We start from the raw sequence: 24,103 nt of genomic DNA, 5'->3' as shown, positions 1-24,103 counted from the left end.
AATAAGTTGTTTGAGCCACCCAAACTATGGTATTTTGTTATTACAGTCTAAGAAGATTAAGACATACACACTTGTTGTGTCCATTCTTTCTCTCTGTCTCTTTCAATCTTTCTCTCTTTCCCTAAAGAACTCTCTTGGAAACTGTGAACAAATATTATAAGTATGTCATTGGTCATTTCCTCAGAGCAGGGTCTAGTCTGGCTGATTTAAGCAAAAAGGATTTTTTAAAAGACCATTAAAAGGCTTACAAATTAACTGAGAGAGAAACTTTCCAGGTTGAGCATCCAGGAAGAATTTTCCAAAGCCACTCCACACTGTGGTGGCCCCTGGGAGCTGCCATGATAGGAAATGCCATCAAAGCTGCTGGACAACGCATCACGTTGCTGCTACAGTTGGATTTTAAGCCCTCTCCCCACTTGCTTCAGTTCTGAATTCACGTTCCTCATAAACACATCTCTTTGGCAGAACCTGAATCGTGTACAGAACACTAGCTGCACTGGAGTCTGAAAAGTGTTACTTTTAGCTTTCCAGCATCTACAGTTTAGGAAGGAGGTTGAAGAGATTATTAATTAGGTAAAACCATAATACCAGTAATAATAAGCACAACAAGATGGCACAAATTTCAAACTCACTCAAATCAACCTATGAAATCCTAGCTTCTGGCACCTATGGAATATCACCCAAATCACACACTAAGTCACACATTTGTCTAGGCACCATTCACTCTAGACATGCTTAGCTTTTCACCAACTGTTTTCATCCCCAGACCTATCTCTTACCCTCCTCAGATCCACGATGACTCATCCATCCCCCCCCCCCCAGAGTGCTATTTTCCCTGATTCCTGATAAAAGTAGGCCAGCAATGGTTGACTGGCTTATGCCGTTCCAATGGTCATAAAACTCTGAAAACATTATTTAACACTCTGGTTATCTCAGGCTTTCCTGCAAATCGTGGGGGGAAAAGGCTAGCTTTTGACATGGCCTCCATCACTCTCCTCATGGTAGAAACCACAGCAGCTCTGATGGTTGAGTCCAATCCCAGCAGCTGTCTGGAGGGCAGATGGGACAGTTAACCCATGGGCAAACCAGAGACGAGAAACAGGAGACAGAAAGAAGTCAGTAGAGAGGTTCTTTGCCCTTCTTTCCACCAAAGGACTTTCTGAGATGTTCTTCATAACTGAGCAACTTTTTGAATTTCCTGGATAACTGGAACTCAGTAATGTGGTTTTTTATTTGTTTCTATCCATCCTTTCTTCCTCATTCTCGCTTCTCTGGGATTGCACTCCACGAGAAAGAAAGCATGTGTTCATAGAATTAACCCCAGACTCTCTTCTCAGGTTCCCCGGGCTAAGATAATACATTTACAAATAATATTCCCTGCAGCATGGAAAGACATTTCCTCTTTGCCAACCCACACTCAACTTCTCCTCAAAATCTGGGTCAAACATCCTTCTTATCACATCTCATCCATTCTATTTTTTTTCCTGAATGTTTTCTGTGTCCATATTAACTTGTGCTTTTCTTCACTTGTTTTGCCCATATGACTTTTCATCTTCCTCAAGCTGGTAAGGGAATGGACTGTCTCTTTTTTAAGATATATTTTCACAGTTACACTTAATGCAAAGGATCTACCACAGGAGGGTATCCAACATGGTGGAGAGATGAGGTGACTGTCCACCCTCCAGCCCTTTCCTGCCTTCATCAGCATTTCTGGCAAGCCCACTTTGCCTTCCTGAGGCAACCCCAGACTCTCTGGGGCCAATAGGCTACCCCTCCCTCGCTGGGTCTACCCTACAAGTGCAATTATCCTCCTGTTTGCCTGTAATTCTCGCTCCACTGCCCAGCCTCAAAAAACAAACTTGGTTACTTGGTTACATTCTTGATTACTCGGCTAATAAACAATTTATGCCAAGTTACTAATGACTAAAGGGAGAACACCTTGGGTGTATTCACATATTTAAGAATATCCTATAAACAGTTGCCTTAAACCAATATAGACTTATTCTTAAAATGTAATTTGGACACTCTAGTGGCTTAATGGAGAAAAACTTTCTGAGCACGATGATTTTAATTAGCCATTGCAGTGACAATTTTCAACCTTCTAGAACTCGTGCTTCTCATTGTTAAATACCAAAGCACCAAAATTTTTGTTGGTGTGATCTCATTATTTCAGTATTTAAAGAAATCTGTAATCTGAATTATTAATGCTTTGAGAAGTACCTAGAGAGTTAAGTACAGCATTAAAAGGGGTCTGGTCTACTAGCAGAAAAAGAATGAAACACTAACCCAGATTTTCCCAGATCAAATTCACCCTAGTTCTCCTTGAAAGAAGTTGGTTTTGTTTTTTTGTTTTGTTTTGTTTTCTTGTTAGAGTTCTGGGAGTATGCAAAAAAGAGCTTCCTAAAAGAGAATTATAAGGAACAAAGACTCAGTCTTACCCTCAAGATATCAGCACCTTGAATGGGGTCAGGTTGATAGGAAAAACAATCAGTGTTTACTGGTGGAAACTCCTTATCTGTCTGATTGATTTGTTTTGTTTGTTTGAACAAAGGCTGTTTCATAGCAGAAGCTAAGAACCAGGCTTCTTACAAATTGACTGCTGGGCATTAGTAACAGAAACTACAGCTCACTGTCACTAAAACTATTGAAGTCTTTATTAAAAATAAAAATTTATAAAAGATTGTCTTTATATTATCACATAGATGTGATGTTATTTGTCTATAACAAATTCAGAGAAAGATACTTTGGCTTAGTTTGTATTTATCTTCTCACTCTTTCCCCAGCTAGCATACAATATGAAAAAGCTTTTCTAGTAGCTGGAAAAATTTGCGCAAATACTAGGCTCGCCATCAAAGATAACACCATTGATACGCATTGTTCTTAAGATCATACTGCCAAAACCCCAAGTAATTCAACTTATTTTCAATTGTCAAGATTGATTTTCTTCATTTTATGTAACATATTACTTAGTTTATTTTGTATACTTATTTTTATTGCTCTTTTCTTATGATAATATATGTTAATATTTATGTTTTTGAAACTTAAGTTTACTGAATGCTGTGCCAAATGTGCTTATACATTTTATTTGCAAAATATACCAAATTTCGCTGATTTATATTTTTTTCTGATTTCTAAATACAGTAAAACCTTGGGTTGTGAGCATAATTCATTCCAGAAACATGCTTATAATCCAAAGCACTTGTATACCAAAGGGAATGTCCCCATAAGAAATAAATGGAAACTCAGATGATTCATTCCACAGCCCAAAGATAGTCATATAAAAATTATTACAATGCTGTAATATAATACAAAATAATAAAGAAAATACAAAATATAAAGAAAAATAAACAAATTAACCTGAACTTACCTTTGAAAACCTTTGTGGCTGGTGTGAGAGAGACAAGAGAGAGGAGGGTTATTGTGTAGGATGACTTTCACTATCACTAATGGAATCACTGCTATCTATTGGCTCAATGGAATCTTTTTTCTGCATGGGAGTCATTGTATATGTTCACTCAGATGTTGACTACAGTACAGTATTAATAAACTCTTGTCATATACTGCATTTAATGTTACTGGCAATAAGGCAACAGAAGAAAGGGTCTATATCTGCAGGCAGCCTGACCTAGAATGAAGCAAAGCACTCTTAAGCTTACTCTTTAAAAAAAAAAATTTTAATGTTTATTTTTGAGGGAGAGAGAGAGAGAGAGACAGAGTGCAAGCAGGGGAGGGGTAGAGAGAGAGGGAGACACAGAATCTGAAGCAGGCTCTAGGGTCTGAGGTGTCAGCACAGAGCCCAATGCGGGGCTCAAACTCATGGACCATAAGATCATGATTTGAGCCGAAGTTGGTTGCTCAACCAACTGAGCCATCCACGCGCCTCGAGTTTAGTCTTGTAGGGAAAAGCAAAGGACTGTCCATAGATGCTTTGAAGTGACAAAAAATACACTAGTGCCAGTTTTGGGTACCTTCCATGTTCTGAAAAATCACTGATTTCTGCCAAATACCTCAGCCTGGGACCAAGCGTCCAAACGTGGGAGACAATCCCCCACCATCCTGTAGAGAGAGAGAGAGAGAGAGAGAGAGAGAGAGAGAGGGAGAGAGAGAGAGAGAAAGAGAGAGAGAGGAGAACCATTGGCTCAGTTGTGATCATGCGACGTTCAGCATCACGTACTGCTCGCATTGCAAGACATCCCTTGTTTATCAAGTTAACGTTTATCAGAAATGTTTGCTGTCTTGCAGAACGCTCACTGAACAAATTACTCTCAATCCAAGGTTTTACTGTACCGTTTTTAAATAAACTCCAGTATTCATACCGGGATATCAATAAATTATGAAATAAATACGAAAATATTTTTTCTTTTTGCACTAGCCGTTTCTTAAGTAGCGTTAATTCAAAATAATCTGCATGCCGAAGTGGCACATTTTGAGGGTGGCCCGCCCTTGGCCTCACACCAGCGTGCCATTCTGCTCCAACGGCATCATCGTGACTTTCAAAACACCACATAAATGACCACCAGTTTTAGTTGACTGACTGTGCAAGGGAATGTTCAGTGGATTTTCTCTGTGCCACCCTCCCCCATGCCTCTCTTGTGACCAACTCCTAACCTCTTCTTCCCATTGGTGTCTCCTGACCCTGAAACCTTGGAAACAGGAACACAGCTATTTTCTGAATGTCAGCTGTGTGCCTAGCCCTGTGCTACATGCTTTACATAATCATTTTATTTAATTTTCACGATTATTCACTGCGGCCCTTGTGAAAATCCTCATGTTACCGTTAACAAGATGGGTGCTAAGCGGGGTTGAATAACACACGAAACAGCACAATGTTGGGGTCTTCTGGCTCCTCTCCACCAGGCCCAGTGTCGTTTTCCTTCTTCAAGACATTGGGACTCTTGGTCTCCTCTCTGTGGACTAAAGCTTGCAGGCATTGCTTTGTCTACACACCTAGGCAAGATATTTTGTTTTTAAGAACTTTAAGTATTTCCTCAATAGTTAACTAGTAGTTTGCCTTCAACTAAATTGGACGTGAGAAGAAATGACCTTCATGATCTCCTCAACCCCCTGGGGGGCGGGGGGAATCTACAAAGTGACAAAGAGTGCAAATGCCTGGAACAGCAAAAGGAACATGGTGAAATAGCTCAGAAAATATTCTGAGAAACCCTTCATGAGGAAAATGGAAACTTGAAGCCATAACGAGCACAATATACTTTTTTCTAGACCAAAAATACAAACTGAGTATCTGATCTGCTCTTCAATATTAAAACATACATAGTCATTTTCTGAATATTTATTCTCTTTAGGTGACTGGGAATAACATATCTCTTCCATCTGTGGAGCACCACCTGTTTGCTGAGCACTTTATATTTGTCAGCAGTTTATTAAACACTGTGAACTCAGCAGGTTCAAACTCCATAGCATTTTATTTTTCTCCAATCGCAGCTTTAAAACATGCTCCATTGAATCTCCCCTTCTCAAGACTTTATGGCAACTCCAGCAGATGCCAGTTTTCTGACCTTCTCAGATTATGAAGGATAAACTCCAGTGCCACCCACTTCAGTTTCTTAACCAATTGAAATGTCCATCTCCTTCCCCAGACCCAAGGACAGGCTTGAGGCAGAGAGATGAGCAAGGAGCTGGGATTCTCTTGATGCCTTCCCTCTACAACTGCATCTTCTTGATGCAGAATTTGCAAAGGGAGCAGAAATGCTTTTACTTACCTGTTGCCCTTGTGATCTGCTCCCTCCTCCATGGAAACCATCCAAATGCAGCACCTCCTGGGAAACACCTGATGATTCTTTGGAAGGCCCTTCAGAGGCCTCTCCTTTGCGTGTCTGCCTCTCCTAGGGAATCAGCTCCAGCAGACCTTTTCCAGTCTCCCTCAGCTCCCATTCCTGTGTAATCCACCCTGTATACTCGCTGCTGGGGTCTCTTGCTTCAGTGAGTCACATTTTAGGGTGGGGTTCCATCACAATAATTCAAGCCTTTCGTGATGTCCACTTGGCCTATGGAAGACTCGTGTATCTTTTTCCTGCCAGATAATGGGAGTGTGCCCTATTCCCCCACTGCTCATTTTCTCTATGCCACATTCTCTCCCCAGATCTCTTTCCTATTGCCCAAGTAAACACAAAGGGCAGCTTGGAAAATCCATTACAGAAGTGGAAAATGATATTCTAGGCTCAATTCTAGCGCCCCTCTCTCATCTGTACAAATCATCCTCTTGGAATACACCATTGGCTTATTTTTCAAAGAGTGCCCCTCAAGAGTGGAAAGAAAAGACATGGAACTCTTTCTGAGGCCAAAGATGGACAATTTAGTATTTCCCCCAAGCCTAGATTAATGAGTAGAGACTGAGTAGGGGGCAGTAGAATGAATTTGCTCCTTAATAAATCACAATCATCTCTTTGTCCTCGAATGATCATCTATCTGTTCTGAGACAATGAGAAAAGTCCCACTCAGTATCTTGTCACACATACAGTGTTTATGAACTTCACACAACTCTGCATGTAGGTATGGTGCTGCCTCAGGAAAGTGAAGCTAGAAGAATAATGTTACAGTATGAAAGCAGGGAAATTTCCATCACCTCGCATCATGTTTGGCACAAGATAGGGCTCAATAAATATTTACTGAATAAATAAGTAAATAATGTGAATGAATAAATAGCCCAAGGTCATGCTTAGGAAATGGATAAATGGCATTCAAACTCGCTCTTTTTACCCGTCAATATCTCCCTAAATAAAGTATCATCCTCACACTAGCAGTGACTATAGCCACAACTCAGTGTCATAACAGTTCCTCAGTCTGACTCAGACATCTCTTTTAGTGAAAGATCTAATTTCTCTCCCCATATTGGAATCTGGTCCCATGAGGGTTCCATCCACTTACATGTGAAACCAATTAGCAGGTCCCAAGCCCAGAATGAGCTTATCCTGCCTGGGCTTGGCTTTCTATATTTTGCTGTTGCATATGGTTGGTGAGATCTCTCCATGGCAGAATCCTTAGCATTCACACAGATCATTCTCCCCTGAGCTTTTCTATTTCAGTTGCTTAATAAGCAATAGTAACTGTGTGACATTTATCATCTCTTAATTACTGTAGGTTCTCAACTTCAGGGCTATAAAGGCTGGTTAGTTACTTGTAGGGACTTTAAACTCAAAAAGTATTGGATGCATGGATGGATGGATGGGCGAACTGGGTGAATGCCTACATTTCAGGTCCATGTGATGCTTCTTGGTTAGTGTCAATTTCATAAACCAGAAAAGCAGTTGAATCTTAGAAACTTAACAGAACTAAGCAAATAGTTTTCAAACAAGAAGCAATACCTTGTACAAATAGGGAATATATGAAAAACTCACTTAAAATATTTACCTAAAAATTGACACTTGATTCTTTTTTTTAATGTTTATTTATTTTTGATAGAGAGGGAGAATGCCAAGGGGGGAGGGCAGAGAGAGAGAGGAAGACACAGAATCTGAAGCAGGTTCCAGGCTCTGAGATGTCAGCACAGAGCCCGGTGTGGGGCTCGAACTCACAAACTGTGAAACCATGACCTGAGCTGAAGTTGGATGCTCAACCGACTGAGCCATTCAGGCACCCTAGATGCTTGATTCTTATAGGTATTATTATATGGAAGAACAATTTTTAAAAATATTTGGTTTTAGAGCTGGGTGGTGATGGAGACACCAAGGATTTGGAAGCCTCGGGAAGAGAGCTGGAGAGACACCTAGTACCTCTGAGAGAAAATAAAAGTTTTCTCTTCTCTTCACTTGCACTGGCTGAATTTCAAGTAACCTTTGTGCTCTTTGCTGGAGCCAGAACAGAGGGTGAACTTGGGGGGACAGCACTCAAACTCTGCCTGTCCCTGACTGAAATGGGCAAGGGCAGTAGTTATTCTCCTTGGGTGCTACCTCCCCGGTCCATGGTCTGGGCCTCTGACATACAGAACAGATGAAAGTAGAAGAAACATATTTGCATTTGGCTTTGGATAGCGTAATTACAGTCATCCCAAATGTGCAGTGGCCTCTAGTAATCACTGAAAAACCTGTAGATTGAGAAGTGCAGGGAAACAGTCTGTGGACTTGGCTGGGAAGGCTAGAGGAGCAAGGAGGGGTGGTGGCAGCCCAGTGCCACACAGTGTCCCCTTCTGTGGCAGGAGAGAGGCCTTGGTGTCTATTCTTGGCATTGATCTGACTCTCTCATAAGTTTCTGGCAAACTCCCAGGGAGAACAGCATGTTCCCTGCTGAGTGTATAAAGGGCTTCAAAAACATGTTTGTGTGTGCAGCCCAGTAGGCAGGGCCTGGCTTAGTCACTCCGTGCCACCTCCTGCCTTTGCCTTTCTGGAGTGTCAGGGGGAAGTTTGCTGCTCAGACCTGCTATGTAACTCCTCACAAGCTGGTCTGGCCCCTGGGCCCAGGCTGGGCACATGGTTGGTGTTTTTGTGATGCCCATATAATCAGTGTGCAGATCAATTTTTAGGGAACCAAAATGCTCCTGTAGGCCATGGTCCAAAAAATATTCTGTTGCAAGGAGTAAATATAGATTGAGTTTCAGCTAACTTCCAACTATGGTCACAAAGGCCTCCTTTAGAAACTTGCACCTGTTTTCCAGTGTTAGATCTTCTGGCTGGGCACGATTACTCATCCTGTGGGAGCTAAGATAACGCAGATTAACACCGGCTCTGGGTACTATTTGCTTAAAGAGACTGACTCACTCCGTGCTCCTCATACTACCTTTTCAGGAGAGTGGAATCTGAGCAGAGGGAGGGATTAGTCAGCTTGGCCTCAGGGACCCCTGAGGGAGCTGCTGGGATTTCCAGTAAACAGAAAAGGGGTTATCAGAATGACCACGAGCTCCTGGGTCCCGTGGGCCGGCAACCCAGGTCCACTTGTCTTGGATGCTAAGAGCAAACAGCAGCCAAAATATTGTGGAATACCTTAGACACAAACTATTATAGATCATAAGATGTTATCATTACAGACGTATTCTTCTGGATGAGGTGGGGTCCATAAAAATGGGGTTTGCTGTAGAACTTTCTGAAATCAAACTATTAAAATTTCTCCATATTCGAATGTATTTAGCACTCTCTCCAACCACTGCTAACATACCTCTCCCAGTATGGTTTGCACTGTAGTTTGCTGATTGCACAGTCTTACTATAGTCCTGCCCAGCCCCTCCCCCCATGCAGTAACTCTCTCCTAAGTGTCTGAGCTTTCCTGGTCTTCTCCTTCCTGCTGTCCCATAAGCCCTTCAAATTCAACATGTCCCAAAATAATCTTGTCCTAAGAAACAGTCTAGTATAGTGGTTTAAAAACAAAACACAACACATAGGCATTGGTATGGGACTGATTGAGCTTGAATCCTGCTTATACCTCTTAATTAGCTGTGTGATCATGAACCATTGCATAACCTCTCTGTCCTGCAGCTTACTTGTCTGTAAAATACAGCTAAGAGTACTTTCCTCATAGGGTTGTCATGTGAATTAGATGAGTTAAAACATGTAAAATGATCAGCACCATTATATTTGCCATATTAGATCTGCCATCAATAATAGTTAAAAGAATGAATGAAGAAACACATTTAATGGTGAATCCAATGTTTGATTGGTCAGGCTACTAATAAAAAAAAATAATAAAAAAGAAGTCAAAACGTGAAATACAGACTTTGAGAAGCCCAGAGCTGAGCAGCAATTTTGACAGTTAGTAATTAGGTAACTTTGGTCAAGTCACATATCTTTTCTGATCTTCAGCACCTTACATATAAAATAAGGATGATACTAATAGCTACCAATTGTTGACTGCTGACTATGTGGCTGACGTTATGCTAAGCACTTTATAAGAATTAGAAATAACTAGAGAGATTTAATAATCATATCAGAACAATCCCTGGTGATAGACGATATATTCTTTTATTCATTCAACAGTTTGATATCAAGTGACTACTAAGTACCAGAAGTTGAGATTCAAAAAGGAACAAATTACAAAATATTCGAACCAGCAGTCCACCAAAGAACCTGAATAGTCAATAAGCACATGAAAGCTGTTTAACATCTTTAGCCCTCAGGGAAATGTGAATTAAAACTACAAAGACATATGAATATAGAGCCATCAAAATAACTAAAATTAAAAAGACTGACACCACTAAATGTGGACAAGAATGTATAGCAACCAGAACTCTTATATATTGCTGATAGAAGTGAAAAAATGTACATCACTTTGGAACACTGTTTGGCATTGCTTATAAAGTGAAATATATGCCTCGACTGACCTTTCAATTCTGTCCCTTGGTATTTACTCAAGGGAAATGGAAAAGTGTCCACAAAAAGACTTGAAGAAGAATGTTTATACAGGTTTGTCCACTGTACTAGTCAGGGTTCTCCAGAGACACAGGACCAATAGGACTTGAGAGAGAGAGAGAGAGAGAGAGAGAGAGAGAGAGAGAGAGAAATTTTAAGGAATTGGCTTATATCATTTTAGGGGCTGGCACATCTAAACTATGAAGGGCAGGCTGGCAAGCTGGAGACCCTGAGAAGACTTTATGTTTTCACCGTGAGTCCGAGGGCAGCCTGGAGGCAGAAAAAGACTGGGGACCTCAGTCTTTTTCTGATAAAATCTTCAACTGATTGGGTGAGGCCCACCTTATAATATGAAGTATTATGAGTTCTAGTAAACTCAAAGTCTAACTGATTTAAGTGTTAACCACTGCTAAAAAATATCTTCATGGCACTGTCAAGATTGGTATTTGACCAAATATCTGGACACCATCTTCTACCCAAGTTGACACATAAAGTAATCACCACATTCATCATTACTCCCAACTGGAAATAAGATCAGCAGGAGAATGGATAAACGTCTTGTGTACATTCATAAAGTGGAATACTAGTAAGAAATAAAGAGGTACAAACTACTGATACATGTGAAAACGGATGAATCTCAAAATATTATGTAAAGAGAAAGAAGTCAGACACAAAAGGTTATATGCTGTATAATTCCATTTCTATGAAGTTGAAGAAGTAAATCTAACCTCTGGTGATAGAAATAGTATGATGTTGGGGCGCCTGGGTGGCTCAGTCGGTTGAGCGTCCGACTTCGGCTTGGGTCATGATCTCACAGCTTGTGAGTTCAAGCCCCGCGTCGGGCTCTGTGCTGACAGCTCAGAGCCTGGAGCCTGCTTCTGCTTCTGTGTCTCCCTCTCTCTCTGCCCCAACCCACTCGCATTCTGTCTCTGTCTCTCTCAAAAATAAATAAACATTAAAAAAAATTAAAAAAAAAAAAAAGAAAGAAATAGTATGGCGTTGCCTAAGGGAGGTGAGAGTTTACTGGAAAGAGGCAGGAAGAAACATTCTGGTGTAATAAATGTGTTCACTATTTTCATTGAAGTGTGATTACACCAGCATATATGTTTGTAGGACTTCATCCAATTAAATATTTAAAAATCATGGGGGCACCTGGGTGGATCAGTTGGTTAAGTGTCTGATTATCTCTGCTCAGACCACGATCTCATGGTTCATGGGTTCAAGGCCCACATCGGGCTCTGTGCTGACTGTGTGGAGCCTGCTTGGAATTCTCTCTCCATCTCACTCTGCCCCTACCCCACTTGTGCTTTCTCTCTCTCAAAACAAATACACTTTTAAAAAAGCATTTAAAAATTATGTATTTTTCTGTTTGTAAATTTTACCTTAATTAAAAAAACAAACAAAAAACAAAAACAAAAACAAAAAAACCTCTCAGTTACAGTTCCTTCCATCCTAGCTGGGGAGACAGATAGGCAGAAAGACATTGTCAACATGATGTGATGAGTGAGGCACGTAACGTAATTAGCTTATTAAGGCTTTTAAAGAGTAAGTGGGGAATGGGCACTAGTATTTCTTAAAGCACCTCAAGTGTTCTAATGTGTAGCCCAGAGTGAGACCCACTACCTTATCAGTGCCCCACATACGCTGAGACTTTGTCTGCCATTATTTACCTTTGAATCTTCATCACCTGGTAGAAGGTCCAGCTCAACAAATATTTGTTGAATAAATTCTGTTTCCTGAAAGAAAGAAAGAAAGAAAGAAGAAAGAAAGAAAAGAAAGAAAAGAGATGAAAGAAAGAAAAGAGATGAAAGAAAGAAAGAAAGAAAGAAAGAAAGAAAGAAAGAAAGAAAAAAGAAGACCTTGTACCATAATCATCACCTGCCTTCTAATTCTGTCACCTTTTTACTTATATAAACACTTGACCATGAGTCTGTGAGAATTTTAAGAATAGAACCCAGCAATCACAAAAAGATTTCATCTTGCCTATCAGCTCCTAGCACATGGCATTGGCAGTCTAGATACCGTGTTGAGAGAGACTCTGAGGCTGAGTCAGGGTTCAAAAGGAGAGAATACCTTGATTCCTTAGTATTGCCTGCCGAAGGAGTGAAAAGTGACGTGCCACACTTTTTTTCATTCTAAGAAGCTCAAACTGCGTACCACGAATACCTAAATAAGAAAGGCAGGCTATGCCTATAGAGAGGATAAGTTAAATGTACCAGTCATCCCAAGGCCAAAAAAATATTTAAGGACTACTGAAAACCGAATCAAATATCAACACATTGCAGGAGAGTTGGTCTATTTGACTCACGTGGATGTGTCCAGGGTCTACACACGTACAGATTTCCTTCTGTGGGTTGCAGCACGTACTAACGACATATCATTGACTAGGTATCTCCATACATTCCACTCACGTTGGTTTGCTAGATGTGCGTGTGTGTAAACTTTTCTGGCATGTGTGACATCTATAAGTCACATGGCTAACTGCTTCTTGGTATGTGTGACCAGCTATTCTTCTAGACTATCTTAGGAAGGGACATTAAATGAATGGAATTACTAATGAAGTTGTCTACCTCAGTGCCACACGAAAGAGAAACTATGTGCAATGTTTTTTCTTCCAGATTATGTAACCAGAGGGTAGAGACCTGTGGTTCTAGTATCTCTTCCTGATTCCCAGACCTCTTTCCAACCAAGAGCAGAGCGGATTTGTCTGAAACTGCAGCCAGAAGATCAACGCAAGTTGCCACAGAATACCCTTTTGCCTTCCTTGAGCTTTCCGGTTTAATTTTCTCCAAGGCTGTGTTTTAGAAGAGCTGCCAGTAGTCCACAGCTCTGATTCATGGCAGGGAGAAAGCTCTACACTGCCCCCTTCAGGCCAAGTTATAAGAGCAGAGAACCATAACCAACTGGGCTTGGAACAGCTTGCCACAGAGAGCTGTCCCATAGGAAACTCATCGTTTTAAATAAGATGCAGTAAAAACCACAAGTCACTTCTCTGGCCTGTGCACATGAATGTCCTAGAAACTGTATGTCCTCCGGCACATGCTATATAATGCCCTCGCCCACAGCCGACCCAGGTAGCGTCTGAGCATTTTCTGGGGTTCAGCTACAGACGGGAACCCTGCTTTAGAAAATGCTTTCTGTGCATCATTTCATCTAGCTTCCAAAAGAGCCTTGTAAATCAGATAGCTAATTCCTTCTATCCAAATAAAGAAATTGACACCTGGGTTAAGAAACTGGCTCAAATTCACACAGATATTAAGTGGCACAATCAAGATTAAAATCCCAAACTATTGAATTCCAAAATGCGTATTTTTCCTTCTGGGCTGCACTGCATTGCTCACAGATGGGAGCAGACACTGCAGTTTCTTTGTATGTATCTTTATTGAAGAACTACCCAAAGGTTACTTAGAAACGATTTGCAGCTGCCTAAGCTTTCCTGAATGGATCATCCTAAGAGGTCTTTCCTTGCTGCTCAGACTTGAGCAGAGTCGGCAGTCCTGGGGCCCCTGAAGGACCTAATCATGTCAGTACTTCTGGGAACAATTTATCCTTTGAACACTGCCATGGAGAGAATTATATGCAGTCCTAGAACTTCAAAGTTTGCCTCTGTTCCCTCATCCCCTTATGTGCTGGAAGGAAGACTTCCTTCCCTCCATACCCGTGTCCCAGTGCAATTGAAAAAAAACACTCTTTGGGGTGCCTGGGTGGCTCAGTCGGTTAAGCGTCCGACGACTTCGTCTCAGGTCATGATCTCACAGTTCGTGGGTTCGAGCCCTGCGTCGGGCTCTATGCTGACAGCTCAGAGCCTGAAGCCTGTTTCAGATTCTGTGTCTTCCTCTCTCTCTGCCCCTCCCCTGTTCATGCTCTGTCTCTGTCTCAATAAATAAACATTAAACAAAAAAACATTAAAAACACCACACTCTTTAGCTTTTGATATTAAAAAAAAAAAAACCCAAGGTTATATAGTCGCTTCTTTGCTTGAGTAGATCATTCCATATGATTGGAGTGCTTTACATGAGAAGAAAAGGGTTAATTAATGTCATGTTTAGACTTTTTTTCAAGTCTAAATCTTCAGAATTGTATTGGGGAAGGCAGGGAAGAAGAGGGGAATGATAAAGGCAGTTATCTGTATCAAGCATCATCAAAGTGCTCTGAACATGATAAAATACCATATAAATGTTATGTGGTTGTGTCATAATTATGTGAATAATTATTCACATAATTATTCACATAATTATGACACATAATATTGTGTCATAACTATCATAAAAGTTATGTGGTTAGAAAAAGAAGTAACTATGATAAGAATAATACTCTCTTGGTTTCCCATGGTGCTTCCCCATTGTTCAAGATACTTCATAGTCTAATCCTGCCCCCACCCTGCCAACCTCATCTTCCACTCTCTACGACAAAGATTCATCTTCTGCTTCCATCAAGGTTGTCTAATTGGTGATGGTGAATACCTGTCATACATTTCAACCATAACCCTTCACAGAGGCTACTGACTTACCTTAAATGCCTCCCTCTCCACTGCCCTGCTCTTACTCAAATTATTACTCAAACCCCACCCCTCTTCAGGTCACAGCTCAAGTCCACTTGCTTGACCACTGCTCACAGTGACCTCTGTCTTCTCTCAAGGTCAAAAGCTCTTACCATCTGGACCACCACCGAGGCTGTCACTAACTTGTCACTTCCCTGTGCTTGTGTGTGTCAAGATCCCTAGAGGAAATGAATTGCACACTCAGAAGGGGTGATTGAAGATAATGCCATCACTACAATGCATAGAAGCGTAGGTAGCAAAGAATGATGAAGTGCCTGGGACACAGACAACAGGAAGAAGTGTCTGCTACCCTTAGGTCTGGAGAAACAAGTGGAGGAAGCAGTTTGTATAATCCAAGGGACACAGTAGCTCAGAAGTGCTCCTCACAGGAGCTGTGCCTTGGGAAAGGAATTCAGCTGCCATCTAGAGGAGGCTCAGCAAGAAAGGAACCAGGAAGTGTCCCAGTCTCCATTTCCTCTTGCCCTTCAGTCTTCAGTTGGTCTTGCCATTGACTGAACCCAGCAGGAAGCCAGGCAGGCAGGGGTTCAGCTGACACAGCCCATGCATGCTGTCCAGCCAGGACCCAAAAGAGAGAGAGTTTATGTTTCGAAGTGCAGCTCGTTTGTATGACTTGTTGTTGGAATCAAATTGGTCATAACCTCCCCTGGTTCCCACTTTTGGTCACCCAAACACTGACTTTTAAGTTCCCATGAATATGGAATGGGGTAGTGAGTAAACATCTTCCTTTGTGACTGTGGACAGTGTCTGGGCTCCTGAACCTTGAGAAGACCCCTGGTACTTAACTTCTACCTCTAAGATACCCTTAAACTCCCCATGAGAGTTCTGTTGTCAATTCTTTATGCTCGATAAGCACTAAGAACTAGCCCTCCAGTGTCTCTAATCTAGGACATACAAGGTGGCATCATTATTTTATTTTCTTGGCTGGATTAGCATATATTTGCATAATTGTTATCCAATATCATTGAAGCATACCTATATCTGAGAAAACCAATTACTAAAGAAGAATTTTAAGCACCTTAATCCACTTAGTGTTGCTAAAAAAAGAGAGAGAGAAAGAAGGGGAAAGAAAGCAACTGTTTTTTGAATGATCCTTTTTTCATATTTCATGTATTACTTTGCATGGGTGATAAGTATGACTCAAAATAGAAAGCAGGCAGTTTATCATCAAAATATAGGTTTTGAAAACCATTTCGCATCAACCATTTTATGGCAGGCTGACAGAAAAATAGCTCAGGTAGATAGTACCTAATTAAAAAAAAAACCACAGTATATTTTTTATTCTTACCTTTTAGTGAAAACGAAGAGAAACATTGTGCCACTGATGGTGAATCTTGCAGCGAATTGGCATCAACACCCCCTTTTTCCTTCCACTTATTTCGCAGAACCACACCTTTAGTAGTACTGAATAAATTCTTGAAAGCGAAAGAATAATTGAAAGAAATTCTTCAGCCCTCCCTGTTCATTCGTTCTGATGTGCAATAACCCTCACCTGTAGGAATCTTATTGCTAACCTACATTCCTTCTGCTACAAAGTTAACCTCCTCTGAGTCTTTCCCTCTTTGAAGATGGAAACATGAAGACAGCTGCTCTCTGTCCACATGATGAAGTTCAAGTGACTCCATAACCCTCATGAAATAGTAAAAGGAGCCATTACCTCCTCGATAAACCCATTTAGGAAAGGTCAAAGTTTCCTAAAGTAACTAATTCGCTTGTTTGCTAATGGTCCAAATCCATGTTAGTTCGACCTTCATCCCCCACCTCAAAAAATGCCCAAGAAGGTCAAGGACCCAGTTTGTCTTGTTTCCCTGATTGATTCCAGCTCTGAGCAAAGTGCCTAGTGCACGGTAGGAGCTCCAGAAATATTTGACAACGTGAGAAAAATGTACCATGTATCACCTTTGGCTATAGTTTCACTCTAAGAATACATCACCTTACTGGAAGAAGCCTCTCCCTAAATAATAATGATTATGAAAGTAACAAGGACTCTTAAAAATTGAGAACAAACTGAAGGTTGACGGGGGGGGGGGGGGGGGGGGGGGGAGGGAGGGGGGATGGGGGATGGGTATTGAGGAGGGCACCTGTTGGAATGAGCACTGGGTGTTGTATGGAAACGAATTTGACAATAAATTTCATATTAAAAAAAAAAGAAAGTAACAAGGACAATGATAATAAAATGCTTACTATTTTATGTGCTTTAATGTATAAGCAATTTAACCCTCTGATGGGGTTTTAGGACATGCCACCCCAGAGTATGATACTTTGGCATATTGGATATTTTAAGCTGAAGGAGTCTGAGAAAGCAACAGAAGCAAGAAGGTGGCTCTGATCTACCCCACACCTTCTCCCCTGGGAGGTGCCCTCCCTGTACCTGGAGGGAAGACTCATCTTTATCTTTTAAAACAAAGGAACACCAGAGAAGAATCCTAACAAACAGGGCTGGCTAATTTTCCCCTCATGCTCCTTAAGGACCTGTCATATTTTCTACACAGCTGCCCACTCTTTATCAAGCTTAACATAACCATACTCAGTTCTGTTTCTTCAGATCCTCATTTCCTTATGAAGGGTCCAGTGTCACGTAAAACTTGTATGCTTTTCTCCTATAATCTTCGTCAGTTTAATTTTCAGACCCAACCTGAGACCCTAAGAGAGTCAAGGAAAACTCTTTCCTCCTTTACACCTCAAAGCAATCATATACAACTTTTATGATATAGATTCCATATTATCCCCATTTTATAAATGAGAAAGCTGAGGCATGAAGCATATGCCTAGATAATGGATCGAATAAGGTTGGGAGGCAGAAAATGAACCCAGATAGATAGGCACCAGAGCCAGGACTCTTAACATCTACCTAGAATGTATCCGTTTATACTCCTAAGGAAAGTGACAATGATTTTCTTCCAGATACTAGCCATGGTGTCTGTGTTTTAAAGAAAACCAGTGAATAATTGAGTTTTTTGTTTTTGTTTTTAAGTTTTGAAGGTGTGCCAGTTTAAAACTTGAGTTCTTCACCATCGGGTGAGTAACAAAAATATAAAGCTCAGCTGTTTTTTCCAGCATTGATAACCCAATGCAAATTGTTTGTTACTTTTCTTGTCTGTACAATCAGCTTTCGACTGCTGTGTTTTTTATTAGAAGCCCCTGAATTCAGGACGGAAGGACCAAATGACAATGTAACACTACATGATCAAGAAATGTGTCTAGGGGCGCCCGGGTGGCTCAGTCGGTTGAGCGTCTGACTTCACCTCAGGTCATGATCTCATGGTTTGAGTTTGAGCCCCGAGTCAGGCTCTGTGCTGACAGCTCAGAGCCTGGAGCCTGCTTCAGATTCTGTGTCTCCCCCTCTCTCTGCCCCTCCCCAGCTTGTGCTCTGTCTCTCTCTGTCTCAGAAATAAATATTAAAAAAAAAATTTTTTTTAAAGAAATGTGTCTAGATCCTGAGAAGGGAGAAAGCTGGATAGATGGTCTTCCCTGGAATTAAAGATCTTTCCTCACATGTAACTTACGAAAATGAAGAGGTCTGTTTTCTCAGGTCACTAAATGACTATTTACAGAAAGTTACAAAAGTGGCATCATTTCTTCTGTTGCTGTTGCCCCGGGTTATGTGAATGGGGAGAATGAAGACAAATGAAAAGCCCAGGAGGACACAGATGGTGACAGGTGGGAGAGAATGATCTGATACCATTTCTTCATTATCTTTAAAATACTCTTGTTCCTACAGCAACTGCCTGCCTTTTATTTGTGTTTACCCTTTACTTTCTTTTGAAAATATTATTCATTTACAGGCACATTTCCTCATCCTCTTTTTCTTTCTAAATGTTGAAGAAAGCAATGACACATGTAGAGCTCTTCAGAGGTCTATCGCTTTAGTCAATTGGGAAAAAAAAAAAGTCTTGTCGGTGAATAAACAACTCCTGAAGATGAAAGGAAACGAGGGCTTTATTTAAGTCCTCTAAATAAAAGTTCAGAGATGAGGAGAAATAACTTTTAAATGTACGAGTAAACAATTCAAAACAAGTAGGCTTGTATTATGTGCTAATTAACATAAAATGTTTAAGTACAAGCAAGCAGATTGAGAAATGTTTTCTAATGCAAGGAATATCCTCTCCCCTTGCCCTCAGCATTAAGTTTTATTGACAAAGACAGTGCATCACAAATGTTTTGGCCAGAATATTCCTGAAGGTGAGGGCAACATGTGTCTCCCCCCAGCACCTCTTGCTGCAAGCAAACCATTTTCTGAAGGACCATGTTTCACATGACTAGTTTATACAAATTCAGCAACCTATTCCACAATGTATAGATCTTGTTTTAGTCCAGAACAGTCCTCTCAAAATATTTGAGTAAAACTGAAGAAAACCAGAAAGGTTATTGCACCTACTCATGATTTTTCCTACAGAGCTCAGGGCGTATGAAAATCCCAGTCTACAAGCACAGTCTAGGTGGTGGGCTCGCGGAATATGTGACATCATCTCTACTCAAAACTCAAGCATCTAAAGTTAAATAAAAGAAACTTGCCCACAACTGGCAAACGGATTTGTTTGTGCTTAATTACTTCTTCTCTAACCTCTAAAAAAATGGTGCTAAGAGGCAATGGTCTTGTCTGAAAGTGATTAGCAAGAACAAAAAAGTGAAGTGAACTTGGCCTCACAAACCCTGAGGTCCAGAGGTTAATAACTATATTTCACTTTCTGCAAACCGCTAACTAACAAGACTGATTGGCATACTTCTCTTTCCAAGTCTTTCAAACTTTTACCGTTTTCAAAAAGTCTCTCGATTTGCTTTCTGTAGCCAGCCATTGCTAGCAAAGGGTTCCTCATCTTCCAGCTAAGATGCTCTGAAATGTCAGGGTAGTACACAATGAGGCCAAGTAACCAACTTAAGTTCTTCCCTTCACACACTTTCTGGTACACCTTTTACTAAACTTTCTTGTGGCATACAGGGGAGCCACTGAGTGTGCAATATTTTTCCCGAGGGGAGCACTGAACAGGAAGTCCTACTAAAATAAAAAAAAAAGTTTCTAGATGTTGGGAGAAACTGAAAGTGAATCCATTTACACTAACAGCAGCAGGAGCTCCCTTTACGTCACACAGTCCCTTCACTCTTAATATTCATGCTTAAAGGAAAACCACACTTCGGGTCAGAAACACGACTTTGAAAGACAAGCGCTAAAAATGAGTCTGCACCTGTACTCTTGCCCCTGACATTTGACACTGCAGTTCCCTGCTCGTATGTCCGGATGCTCTGCTAAGCGGTGAGATTCTGGAGGGCAGGAGTCCTCACCTTACACTCATCTTTGCTTCTCCAGTCTCTGGCTCAATAAGCATGGGTTGAAATGTCCATTTTTTGACTATTAAGTAGATTTTGCTTTTCGTTTCAAATTTAACTCAAAATCTCCTTGTTTTGACTATGCTCATGTGCTCTCTTCACCAAGAAATAAGTTAAAGAGCTTAGAGTGGGGATCGGAGTTTGCAAAACTAGTGACAGTACTCTCTGCTAAGTGGTTACGGTGGCAGGAGGGAGGGTGGGGGGAGACACCGAGATTAAGAGGCCAGTCACAAAAGCCTATGATTTTGCTAACTCGACAGTAATGTAAACTTATTACTGACAAGGGAGAGGACGAGATTGGTTGTAAGAAAACCTGGGTCCCATTTCAATTGAGATGATATACGAAAAGTTTTACAAAAATGTATCAGGCACCAAGTAAAAACACTATACGCACTAGTTATCACTGCTGTCGGTACCTTCTGGATCCATTCTTGTCTTTGAGAATTCCTTAACTTTACGTCTTGTTTATTTCCCCTCACCATGATACCCTAGGATTAATGACATGGAGTTTGTAAAGTGTTTTGAAATCCCTGAAGTGTTATAATCAACCCAAGTACCGTTTTATTTATGCAAACTGTGTCTACCCGGTGAGTCCACTTAAATATCTAGGATTGGGAACTTCTGTCTCATAAGGCTTAATAAATGATTCCCTCTGGCTCTAAAAGCAAGTACTTTTTCAATGACAATGGGAGGGAAAGCAAAGGAATTGCTCTGTGACATCTGTTGTGCAACGTTCTTCGAATGGCGCATCTCGATAAATGCATGAGAGTCCTCGGAGAGTTACTGCACACAGTGAAGAGAGAGTGGTAAAAATCCCAGTATCTCTGCAAAGGAAAAAGCAAGACAGGTTAAAACCAGAAAAGCCCCGGAGTCTACTTCAAAAGAAATCCACAGTGAGGCAGTGAGTCCCTACTTTGTACACAATGGCAGCTTTCCAGCGTCTCCCACAGTGAGACAAAATTAAACACGAAATTGGGATGGGGGCTGAGATGGTGGTGCATGAAGAGAGAAGAGAGACGAGGGGGATATAGTACTCTACGCCACAATTCCGAACCCAGGAAATGAGATAAATTATACTTATGTGAACTGCCTGAGCCAGTGTATATCAAAACGGGCAATGTGAAATTAATCTAAATGCTATTGTATACACTTGACATGCCTTATGTGGCCCATACGCTCAGATATTTATTCTATTAATGACACTAAAGCCGGTTAAGTGACTTTTTAAGGGTAAGATAGTTAAAAAGTAGCAGCAGAATAAGACTGCACCTAGGCGGCAGGGCTCTGAGCTGCATGAACTTTGCACTCTGCTCCTGATACCTCCCCACGTGTTGGAGACAGCCTGCGAGGGCTAAAACCAAGAACAGGAGGCTCTGTGGGAGGACTGGTTTGCAAAGGGAGCAAAGTCCATTTGCCGAGTGGGAACTCAGCTTTGTCAATGGCTTTCTGCAGAACTTATTAAGGATTTTTAATACGGCTCCTGCCTACTTCAAGGCTTCAAGCTATTGAAAAATGAATGACACGATCTACATAAAAGACACATCTTCTGGCAAAAATATTATACATGAGCAATTGCAATTATTATTATTACTGTTATTACATTATTATTCAAGTATCTAGATTATTGAGGAGAAAGTAAAATTGTCACCTCTGTACCATTGTTCAACATGCCCTTAAATGGAAAAGTCCCCCAAGACATTCTCAAACACTACAGACTTGATGCATCTATTTATTCTTCTTCTCACACCTGCATTTTATAGCCATATGCTTCATGTGACAAATAAATATTCGAGTAGGTCTTACAGGCATTCTGAAACCCAGTTCTTCAATTAGAATGTTCTGTACTTCCACTGCAGTCTTGAACTACTTTATAGTGAAAACCATGGGAAGCAAATGGATTCGCTACCTCCAAGTCATCATCTGGGATGGCTCTTTTCCACTTCACGTTCCACCTGATGTGTTCATAGGCATTGACTACAACTTCAATTGCTTTGGGACAAGAATGGCAGGCCTGTATCACCTGGAGAGGAAGCAGACAGGTTTATTTGTTCAATGCACATGTACGATTCATGCATTTCCACAAAGACACCAAGAACTGATGGATCTGTTAGGCTCCTTGCAGCCTTCAAACGCTTTTGCCAAGTCTCCCGCCTTTGAGTTTTCAAACACACTGCCAGCCCCAAGGCGGATGGGAAGATTAATAAAATCACAGGACTTCCCTTCAACATTCAGGAGCAAGTGAAAACGAGGTGCTAACGAAGCAGGTGGAAGCCTGATGAAATGCACATCTTGCCCTTAGAAGCCTCACCCCTTCCCAACAGCTTCTGTGTCCACCTGAACACCTCCAGCTTCTCTCTGCCAAATTGGCCTCGTCTCCGGAAGTCCTTTGAGTACGGCCTATTTTCATTTCAAAGGGACCCAACTGGTTCTGCAATGTTTCTGCCAACTGGTCCATAGGCAACCTGCAGCACAAGTACTCTGGACTCCGAATTTACTCACCTTTCTTTCCTTTGCCAACAGACAAGCAGCCCCAGCCACAGACTTTCACCTTTAAATTTTCTCATCGTGAGTTACACATCGGTTCCATTTTTCCCTTGAAACTCCAGAAAACTGTGGAGTTCTCTTCACTGGACTTGAGATGCAGAGAAAGCCCCCCATTGCTGACATTACAAGGGACACATGCCTTCGCACTCAAACAACTTTATCCAAAGAGAAGTTCTTTCTGCTTTCCCAGTCCTTTCCAACCTCAGCCTACTGTTGCTGGCCAAAGGGACGCAACACTGGATTTCCCCACCTCCTTTACAAGTTTGTCATAAGTGATCTAGAATTCCATTTTTTAGTGTGGGCTGTTAAGTACCTATCGGCTTGAGGCCCCAGGCAAAAGTGAGGCAGAAAGATTATCATTCTAACGCCATGTGTGTGTGTGTGTGTGTGTGTGTGTGTGTGTGTATGAGTGTGTGAGTGTGTGGTCACCGGAATGGAGGGCCCATGTCAGGAAAGTGCTGATGTTCAGAGCAGGTAAGATGGAACCAGCTGACAGTGCACCTGCACTGCCAGTCTGATGAGCTTGGGACTGACTTCACAGGCCATAGGAGGCTATTACATTTTCTTAACAAGAAAGGGTTATATTCAATCAATTCATTCCATTAGGAGGCCTTTATTGAGCGCTGTGTTTAGCAGTATGACAGTAATTCCGAGAAGTTTATGACCTGTTTTTTGTCTTCAAGGAGTTTACGGCCTAGTTGAAGAGAAAAGATACACATTTTTCAAAGAGAGAGCAATGTAAGCCAGTAAATAATAAAAGACTAACTTAAAGATCATCAAGTGTCCCTTGGGCATCATGAGCAAAAGCACAAAGGAGAAAACAAGGATATGAAGGTCAGAGAACAGTGAGGAGGCTGAATGGGGGTGTATCAAACGGCTTCTCAGCTAGCTTCACTGTCAGTCCTGAGAATGGATGGTAACTGAAGCTCTGAGAAAGAATAGTAGGGCTTAATGACTACTCAGACATGGGGAGTAAAGAATGCAACTTTCAAGACTGAGATCAAGGACATATGGGGGTGCCACTGACAGAAATGAACAAGTTGGAAGGGTATACTAATTGGGGAGTTTTCAGGTCCCAGACAGGAGGATATGTCATATGCAATGTCTTAATGTCAGTCAAAAATGTGCATGATAGCACTCCACTGAGAAGGCCAAGAAGGAGGTGGAGATTTGTACATCACTAAAGAATGTGCTGGCTAAAGCCAAGTGGCTCAATAATGCTCTAAATGGGAATAAATGCAAATGGTAGAGGACCGTGGTCTAAAGTTTGAGGAATCCTAATAGGCAGGAGAGAGGAAGAAGGAAAAAAGTAAGTTGTAGCTATCATTTTTTGAGTACTTATTATTTGTCAGGGACTATGTCAAATCTTTGCATATTTACCTTG

At 41.2% G+C, this 24,103-nt stretch overlaps 1 protein-coding gene across 1 annotated transcript in view; it reads right to left on the bottom strand.

Annotated features, from left to right (window-relative positions):
- Positions 1-18,771: 18,771 nt before the first annotated feature.
- The window catches only part of ASB4 (ankyrin repeat and SOCS box containing 4), a 61,345-nt gene continuing 56,013 nt past the window's right edge, over positions 18,772-24,103 (bottom strand). The window contains exons 4-5 of the mRNA XM_043588921.1: positions 22,082-22,195; positions 18,772-20,999 (exon numbers count right to left, since the gene is read on the bottom strand). Of these exons, the coding sequence (XP_043444856.1) occupies positions 20,811-20,999; positions 22,082-22,195 (303 nt within the window). The 3' untranslated portion in view covers positions 18,772-20,810. The remainder of the gene's footprint in view (positions 21,000-22,081; positions 22,196-24,103) is intronic.

Source organism: Prionailurus bengalensis, chromosome A2, assembly GCF_016509475.1.
Source record: "Prionailurus bengalensis isolate Pbe53 chromosome A2, Fcat_Pben_1.1_paternal_pri, whole genome shotgun sequence".
NCBI classification, from domain to species: Eukaryota; Metazoa; Chordata; class Mammalia; order Carnivora; family Felidae; genus Prionailurus; species Prionailurus bengalensis.
The sequence above is the reverse complement of the archived record's forward strand: the minus strand, read 5'-3'. Positions and strand labels throughout refer to the sequence as shown.